Below are 9840 nucleotides of genomic sequence, written 5' to 3' on the forward strand. Positions count from 1 at the left end.
AAACAGGAAGAAAAACATTTTAATGTTGTTTCATTAATGGCTTGCTTTCAAATGCTGATGAGCTTGTCACAGCAGCATATGCAGTCATAGCAGTTGCATTGGTGGCTGCAGCCAGACCCCTATCGGAAAGCAGTAAGTGCTGCCCCTCCTCAGCTGGTCAAAGGGGAAATCTCTGTCCCTGGTTGCCAACTGCAAGCCAGGGAACAGGATGAAGATTGGTAAAGCCTTATAGTTTCAATTTCCTTTAGCAGCAGCTGAATAAGTGGTTAATGGTTGTGGTCACCCTCCCTGCCAAGTCCACAGAGCTCTTCCTCTTCCCAGCAAATCTCACCTCCACCCTTTGGGAACCGCATGTGAATGGCCTTTCTCTGGGTTTTTTTTTTTGGCTATGCAGGCAGTAACACCATTACAGCTTCAATAACTCATGCGTCTCAGTTACCAGTGATCAGACCTTTTGGAGAATAAGAAAACCTCACTGACAAACAAGAATGACAAGTTTCTTTGTGTACAAAGCAAAGTCTCTGGACAAAGAGCGACTGGGGAGCATTCACAGCAGATACCTATATATATATATATGTCTCCAGCTGTGTCCTGCTGCGGATCCAGCACTGATAATGGCATTCAGTGCACCCTTAAACTAGTTGGCTCCATGTACAGAGTCTGGATAAGACAGGTCTGATAAAGATGGGAGCTTTGCTGACAAACAGGTTGGCTTTCCCAGGGTAGCATCCCTTTGAGGCCAGGTTTGGTGGCTCAGGAATCCAGTAAATTACTGAGTCCCAGCCCAAATTTGCATCGTCTTGCTGTGCCGTGTGCAGTGCAGCTGTGTTTATTTGCACGGATCGGTGAGCTGGCGCTGTGCAGGGATGCCAGGTGCTGGTGAGTGTGTCAGGAGGCAGTTTGGTGCTCTGCTCTGCGGATTGAATTCCTGTCCCCAGGCAACCTTGTAACAGCTGACCCTCTTCTGACATCCTCCATGTAGACACAACACTTTCTCATCCGCACCCTTTGCATGCAGTCAGGATCCCAGTCACTTCAAGAAGGATTTTGGCTACCTCTAAACTGCAGAACCAAGAGCACTTGTCATCTTCTGGATCCTCATCCTGACTCTCTCAAGAAGAGACCTTGGCTTATAGCATTTTTTCCTCTATTTCCCTGGAAGGCAAACAAGGATGCATAGGAGGAAGGGAGAAGCTTTTATCTCATAAAACCTTTTGTAAAGTCAGCATGCAGTTGTCTTCATCCAGGTACAGCTGTACTATGCAATATCTTGATGGCCACCTGGCTGCGATCACTTTGCAGGGTGGATGGTGTATTTATGGATGTGTCCTCAAGTGCTTAGGGGTCAGGATGCTCAAATATCAGCTCTTTCTTTAAATGCTGATGTGCAGTCAGGAGGAGCAGCATGCTCCTGGAATCGATAGGTGCCTGTCATTGTTCCCCCAGGAGATGTGTGCAGCCAAGCACCCTGCAGAGGTGGCCTCCTGGCTGAAGAGTGCTGAACTGTGGCAGCAAGAGTCAAAACAAGGCGGTGGTCTTGCCATTTATGCAGACTTTGGATGCCTGCAGTTCCTGTCACAGCTCTGCGGGTGCGGAGGTGGCACTGTGCGTGCAGCCATGGGAGCTCCCCATCAGAGTGTCCATCTGCAGCCTGGGCAAGTCCTGGCACTGCTGTGTTGCCTCGTGGTTTTAAAATGCAGGTGATTTGTGAGAGGAATGTAGGACTTTAGCTTCTAAAGTCCATTTCAGAAACTTCTCCTACAGATCTCTTGCCTCACACAACACACCCCGAGAGAATTAACCAACAGAGGAATAATGTTTTTTGCTTTGTTCATTTTGTTCCTCATGTTTGTATCACATGCTGTCCTGTGTGCTGCTCGGTACTTGCATCATTCCTTGCGGTCCACCCAAGGAAGGTGAACAGCTCCACCAAGATTTCCCTGCCTTTAAGTCTGAAGGGGCTGCGCAAGAACCTGCTGAATTTGGAGACGATAGCTTAAAGCACTGCTGATGCTAATAATAATAATGTTAATTAAAGTCTTTTAGAATACTTTTTTTTTTTTGCCTAGATTCATTGAAGGAAACAAAATTGAAACCATTTCAAGAAATGCATTTCGTGGCCTTCGAGACCTGACTCACCTGTAAGTTACTGAACACTTGATAGAGTAATTTGTACTTGAACAAAACTCTTCTGGGGGACTGCTGGTTTTCCTGCTACACAGAAAACCTCCTTCTTCCTGCTGTGAACAACGTGCCTTCCACAAATTAAAAACTGGCCTTAAAAATATTCCTGCAGGGGCAGCACTGCAGGATGTTCAGCTGCCTGCGCGCGCTCCCAGCTCATGCTGGGGTGCAGCTCTTACCCACGGATGCTGCACTGGTACCACTGTCACACTACATACTTGTGATTAACATTCCTGGTTTTTTTCAGCATGTTCTATGTGATTGCTCTGTGTGTTACATTTGCACCTGGGCAATACAAAAGCTTTATATATTTTACTTTTATGTGACATTCAAGCAATCTCCATTCTTGAATAAGAATAATTCATATATGCCTATAGCTCATAACTTTAACAATGCCAGTGGCTGGACAGTACCACAAAATTAACAACCTGTAAGTGAGTTCAGACTTAGTAAGAGTCAATCAGACAAGACATAGCAATGATACTAAGCTCTAACATTCTTTTCTAGTTCTTTGGCCAATAACCATCTCAAAGCTCTGCCAAGGGATGTCTTCAGTGATTTAGATTCTTTAATTGAGCTGTAAGTAACGAGAATCTTTCTATTGACTGCCTGTTTCTGTCACTCTGTTACTCTGAGTTTTATGTTCTGGCTTTGTGTGGTGCTGTATCTGGTATCTGCACAGGAAAGAAATGTGCATTTTGTTGTTCTAGATTTTCTCATTTTAAAAATGCTTACTTGGTAGGCTCCTCTAAAGTAATGGCTATTTCTCAAATCACCATTGCTTCTCGTGATGCTGTACCTAGCTTGCATTATTGTACTTCTTTCTGATGTTTCATATAAATTGTTTTTTAGGGAAAGGGAGACAATGAATTTTAAAACTACAATTTATCTGAACATTTTTACCTGTTGTTGTTGCATCTATTCCCTGAGATTATTTAAGTAAAAGACGTTCATTTAAAAAAAAACCCACGTTTTTCTTGATTTTGTGCAGTTGTAGCACATTGCTGACTTACTGTCAGTGTTTTCTTGTGTAAGTGAGCTGCTAGTCAGCTTCCCCTATTTTTGGCCTGGCTCTCCCAAACAGCAAAATATAATTGTAAGCCACAAAAATTGTCAAGGGATCAAAGAACAGGTACAGTGTTGAAATTGCACACGTTAGTAGGGAGAGGTTAAATTGACTCCACAACAGTGGCGACTCAAAAAATATAAGCCTTACATCTATATTTTAATGTAACACAGAAATGGTATCAGCAAGGCCTCTCTGTCAACCAGCGGTACTGGAGTAGTTTAGTGAAGGAATGGGATTTATCTGTGTCAGCAGTAGATGGTGGGAAGGAGGCTTGCAGCAGACAACCAGACTGTCAGGATTTACTATATTGCAGTCCTAATCCTATGAAAACTTATAAACATGAGTGACTTTACACGGGAATCACAGTGCTCTATTACTACGATTATGTGTGAGCATATTTCCTAGATTGAAACAGTTTTTCCAAGGACAATAGTCTGTGAAGGAGAGTCCATAGTAAGAGAGTCCGAATAAAACTTAAGAAACTTCCCTGTTCTCAGTTCAGAAACAATTCAAGGCTACTCAGATATTTTTAAATTCAACATGTCAAGGTTCTGTAGTATTCATACTGCTATCAACCTTTTCAAATATGTTTATTTCTGTGTGTTTTTTTAGAGATTTAAGGGGAAATAAATTTGAGTGTGACTGCAAAGCCAAGTGGTTGTTTTTGTGGTTAAAGATGACAAATTCCACTGTTTCTGATGTCCTGTGTATTGGTCCAGCAGAATATCAGGATAAGAAGTTAAATGATGTGACAAGTTTTGATTATGAATGCACCACTACAGGTATTCAGAATGTATATTTCTAAGCACACTACAAATGGTTAAATATCAGAAGTTTAGACTATACCCTTTCGCTTCTGTGAGCATGACCGGGGGGGGAGGAAAGGGTTACATACAAAGCGCTTCTGAGTTGTAAAACGAGCATAAAATGGGAAAATTACATTTCGAAGCCAAAGTAAGTACTCAGTTTTTATTTGGATAAAGTGATAATGGAAGAAGAGCTCTGACTATTCATATTCCGAAAGACTTGATTATGACTCACTTTGTGACTTAATTTTCATCACAGAACGCTTTCTATTATCTGGAATAAGGCCATATAGTTATGGCAGATGAGCTTCCCAAAATCTCTGTATTTCACAGAAAGCAATGAAAAGAAGTTCAAATAATGTGGCTATATCCGTTATCTTTATTCAATAGGCCACGATTTAATAGCATCAAATGTGGTGGCAATACGGCCAGCAGTTCTTCATGGAACTCCATTAAGTTGGAGAGAAATGTCCAATAATATTCTGACTACTGTCTTGTTTAGGATCTTGATTTTTATTTTAGGTAATGTAAAGCATGCTGAAGGAAGTGAAGAGAAACTTGCATGTGGTTATGCTTATATTTTATGACTGAACAGCTGCAGTTACCTATCTTTAAATGTAGTCACATCATATAACTGATAATATCAGCTGCGAGTATTGTTTTTCATCTTTCATGTATATGATGTCAGCACTCTGCCTTTTTTCTATACAGTAATATCAGAGGTGTTCAAGTTCTCATCTGTCATCAAGTCAGTCATCATTATTAAAAGACAGTAGAAAAGTTGATTATTAGTAATGTAAAATGAAGTTTCAGGATAAGGTATGAAAGGTAATCCAAGGGCAACATGTAAAGGAAAAGAGAATGAACTCAGAATTTAAAAATATGTCAGAAGAGCAGCAGAGGTAAAGCACTATAATCTGCTACATAAAATGATGTCAAAAACAGGAGAGCAATGTAGCTTAGAACGGTACCAAAGTTATGTTCCTGTGTCTGCTAAATCACCGAGATGCAAAAGTACAATGTAAAAGCAGGCTTTATTGCATTTCAGTCTGGTTTAAGCAATTGCACAGCGCTAACAGTGTGCGAGAACAAGCCTTATCTAGCTGGTCCTTAGACCTATACTGACCTACCTGCCCTCTGTCATCTCTTTGTACCTAGAAACCTAACTATAAAGTTGCTACAGGCAAAATTCACCCCTAATGTTAGTCCCTTTGTCTGCTGTAAGCGAAATTACACCAAGCATAAATCTAATTTCACATGCTGTAGAGTTTTCTGGGGAGCTAAGGCATTACATAGTACATGGATTGCTCAGCTGAATATTTGTTCAAATGCCATCAGAGAAGCTCTCTCACAGGACAATATATAGCCATAATACACTCTTCAGATAGTAAAGGACATTTTCGAACCAGTCATTCTCTGGCTGCTGTGAGCGAAGGCTGTGTGCCTAACCCCTCTGGCCTGCGGGAAGGCAGCAGCAGGCTTCCTAGAGCTCCAGTGCATAGTGAAGGTGGAGGGTGTAGAAGACGTGGAGCTCTGATGTCCTTACAAAATGTCCGAGAGGGACAGACTGCATGCAGAAATCGCCTGTAAGAGACAAAACAGAGATAAGTAGAGCAGAAGTGCAAGTCTTCAGGAATATGTCATTTCTGAGACAGCATCATGTCCCCTGCACTGAACTGGAAGTTACCTTGCTTGAACTGTAACCCTCCGGTGGCCTTGGTGGCCTGCAGTGTCAGGCCACAGCTGCTTTTTCCTTCTCTGTCATTGCCTCCCCTAGATCCAAAGGGAGTGTAAATATGCCCATACTTATTCCTTGAGGACTGATTAGTCACAGGCTCAGGCTTGTACCGTATTCTGAAGTAAAGCACCATACCTTGTAGGTGTATTCTCCTTTCCCACTCAGAGATGGGCACTGCTCTGCAAACCTCTTTCATTCATGGTACTCTGTAGTATCGTATTTCCCTCCTTTGCCAGCCTCGTTCAGACTTCCCATTATTTCTGGTCTCTGATACTCTGTTGAGCATGACTGGATGTAGGATGTGGTAATAAAGCACATGCATCTCGGCAGCTCTAGCAGTTCATTGCATACGCTGAACTGCTACAATCATAACAGGAGGAGAGATGGAAAGGGGTGCTGCCAAATTAAAAAAAAAAAAAAAAAAAAAGCCAAAGAACAAAATGCTCCTATTGATTCTTCACAGAGAAAGTGATTCACAGTGTCAGTAGTCTGCACTTCTAACTCTTTTTGTGATAGCATCTCTCTTTTCCATTTCTAACAGCTTGTATCATGGAAGCAGGTCAAGCTGTTTCACTTTTGTTTCTTGTCTTTCTCCTGCAACAGTGTGCAAGGGGGCTGGGCTGTGGCTGTAAGCACGGCAGGGGAATGTGTAAGTTACTTTCAGGAGACTGGAAAATGGGCCTCACGCTCCCACAGTCACTGGAGCAGGCTGTGTGCATGCCTGGCACCTGCTTTGCCCAGACCTGCAGGCAAGGATCACCTTACTGAGCTTTGGAAGCTTTGTTTCCCCTTTCTTTACCTAGCTGGGATTGTCTTCTGGAGGTGGTCTTCTCTTTCCCCACTGGCTGGAAGGCAGGTAGTTTGCAAATTAAGAGTTACCTGCTCCGTACTCACTCCTGTGCTGGAGATCACCTGTGCCGCCATGGTGGGAGATGCGTGGGGATGGCTAACGTTCCCTGAGAGTATCCCCAGGTCCCGGGTAGCCTCACCTGGAGTAGAAGACACCACTGGGAAGAAGGGATTTGAGCAGAGGGACACCGAGTCACAGGATGCAGTTTAGGAGCTGCTGCCCAAACAGATCATGGCTCCCCTTTCGCTTTAGTGTCCTCCAGCATTCCCTGCACGCTCCTCCTCTGCTCTGCCAGTATCAGCACCCCTGTGTGGTGGGATCAGCCAGAGTAGGGGCTTCCAGAAGGGAAATCAGCCCAACAACAAAAGTGTTGGGTCCCTCATCCGTGTTGGCTCATGCCAGTTCAACAGCAGAGGGAGCAGAGGTGGAGTAGGTGGCTGGAGGATGGGGGGACCACCCCAGTCCTCAGCGGGCAGAAGGAGATGGTAAAACCAGGTGTCTTGAGACAGGGAAAGTCAAACTGTGCCTTGGGGTGGGAGGGAGAGAGTGACAGCCCGTGCAGCCAGCGGCACGGGGGGGAGCGATGGCCACATCCTCTTCCCTCTCCTGTGCAGGCTGATCCAGGTTAAAAGAGAAAAACATTAGGAAACAACACCCCCTCCTCCCTGTATTTACTGAATGAGCTCTTTCTAGCATTAAAGCAAGGCATGTGAACCCACCTGTAAAACTAAAGCCCCCAAGACCTAGATTTTTGGCAAGCCTGATGTGGCAGCATCTCTGTACTGTGTAACCCTGTTCTACATCAATCTGGTATTTCCAAGTGGTGCTAAAACCAACATTTATTGCTTTTTACTGATTACAACTGATTCTGTTAGCCATTTTTGCTCATCCAGTGACATAAAGAGCCCAATGACAGGTGCAAATAAAAATAGCTGTGCTAACACTGAATCATTTCTGAATGAGCAGTGGGTATTAACACACAGACTGGTTTGTTTTAATTCACAAATTCCCTCAAAGTGTTTCACAACTGTTCAGATTTCAAGAGATGTCTTTTTCAGGATTAGTTTTTTTGGGTGTTTTTCAAGATTTTAAAAATATTTTGATTTTCTGTGACTGTATCGGCTATTGTTCCATCCTTAGCAATCTTTCATGATTTATCACTTTTACTTTCTGCATACTTTGCTGTCAGTTTTCTCCAGTCCTTTTATTTTCCCAGTGAGAATGAAGATAACTTTCTTGTTTTCCTACCAGCATTTATGAATCAAGCCCAAACTCTATTTATAATAGTCCCTCGAAGAATGGAGACTGTGATTTCTTTCGCAGCTGTAGAATCTGCTCTGTTTGTTTAATGGTAGTCATCTGTCTTTATTCTCCAGAAGTGTAACTCCTCAAGGGCAAGGCTTTCAAGCATGCAGAGACAGAGAGTTCTTCATTCAAAAACAATTATTTCATAATGCACCAAAATGAGTGACTCGAGTGAGGACTTAATTACCATTTCACCAAAATCCCTGGATGCTCAGGCCCGTCCAATGTAGGAGTGCACGGTGAAGGCATGTAGCAAATGGAGCTTGAAACAGAGTGGTGGGTGGTTCTGCAGAGAAACGTCATCATAGTGGAAGATGCATTTCCTTTTCTGTGTATCTATATCCATACATCACTTCAGCACAGGCCTTCTGCCATGTTCTAGATCCAAGTGCTGGCTTTTCTTTGTCAGCTCTGCTATACTGGTTTCTTTTTCTGATAATAGTGACCTTGCCCAGCTGTCCAGCCAAAGATCAAATTCAGATCCAGGTCTTCTCGCTTTGCCTCAGATCGGCTCTGTGCTGACTGCTGTCTTAGTCCAGGGTGAATTTTAGAGTCAAATCTACAAAGGCACTTAGATTTTGAGGAAAAATCTTGAATTTTGGACTTATACTCCTAGTCTTTACAGGTTGCTCCAACTCCTCAGTCTTAGTGTCTAGAATAAGTTTTCCACTGGATAGTAATTTGCAGGTTGGTTGTATTTTATGCCTAAACTACTTTACAATGCCCCATAAAACGTTATGTTAACTGAGTTTTTGATTACACCATTTTGTCTACGGTCTAGCCAAAATGGGGTTATCCCCAGGCAAACTTCAGATATCATTTCACTTTCTGCCTGGTTTAGCATAACACAAATTGCTAGTGATTAAATTTGCATGACTTAAGAAGTTATTGGACTTCAGCTGGAAGTTGCTGTCTCTCAGCTTGACAGTGATTCTAGCAAGGCCATTACACTTGACGGGAAAGCAACTTCCAGCTGTGGGGAAAGAGACTTCTCTCTCGATAGCCTGATTTCATTGATACCAGCCAGCCTAGCTGGGAAATCTGATTTCTGCTACTATTTACCTATTTGATCTCCTTGGCAACTGTATTTCCAGAGGACGGTTTATGATGCTTAAAGCAGGAGACACTTTCCCCTGTTGCTGCATGCTTATCTTGAGCACTGACACTTCCATGCTAGTGTTATACAAAATCCAGAGTATTTAACTCATTTTTCAGTGTAAATCCTTATAATCAGTGACCACTTACTCTGTGTTTCCAGCAAAGATGTATCCTAACTGTTGTAAATGTATGTTTCTAGATTTTGTTGTTCATCAGATTTTGCCCTACCAGTCAGTTTCAGTGGATACATTCAACTCAAAAAATGATGTGTTCGTAGCTATTGCACAGCCCAGCATGGAGAACTGCATGGTGCTGGAGTGGGATCACATTGAAATGAATTTCAGGAGTTACGACAATATCACAGGTACATGAACACTGGGAGTGCAGTTAAAATTCTACTTAAATTGTGCGCTTCAGAGAGGAATTCCTCTCTTCTTCCAGCAAAACCTTTTGTAAATGGTCTGGTTGTTACTTTTTTTATGTGGTTCTTGTATAGTGACTTGACATTCTCAAAACAGACCATAACCTGATCTGATCTAATCTGGCAACTGCAATATTCCCACATATTTCTAGTTTAATGTAATCTCAACAATACTTAACAGAAACAACAGAGTTAGTCAGATTTATCTCTTTCATCCTGCTGTCAGGTGATACATTCACAAGATGCATCAGTATTTCTATTTACAGTAGCAAAAAGCTGACTCTGGCCCTCTTGGAGGAAGAAAAATAGACCATATTTCATTCTTCTAGTTAAGCTGGAAAGATAGACACCCCAAGAATAAGAGAATTT

General features: G+C 42.6%; 1 protein-coding gene across 1 annotated transcript in view; it reads left to right on the plus strand.

Moving 5' to 3' along the window:
- Positions 1–2073: 2073 nt before the first annotated feature.
- The window catches only part of LGI2 (leucine-rich repeat LGI family, member 2), a gene marked incomplete at its 5' end in the record, with an annotated part of 9292 nt that continues 1525 nt past the window's right edge, over positions 2074–9840 (plus strand). Inside the window, 4 exons of the mRNA XM_009706356.1 lie at positions 2074–2141; positions 2692–2763; positions 3866–4035; positions 9250–9414. Of these exons, the coding sequence (XP_009704658.1) occupies positions 2074–2141; positions 2692–2763; positions 3866–4035; positions 9250–9414 (475 nt within the window). The remainder of the gene's footprint in view (positions 2142–2691; positions 2764–3865; positions 4036–9249; positions 9415–9840) is intronic.

This window comes from Cariama cristata, unplaced genomic scaffold (assembly GCF_000690535.1).
Source record: "Cariama cristata isolate BGI_N322 unplaced genomic scaffold, ASM69053v1 scaffold43468, whole genome shotgun sequence".
NCBI classification, from domain to species: Eukaryota; Metazoa; Chordata; class Aves; order Cariamiformes; family Cariamidae; genus Cariama; species Cariama cristata.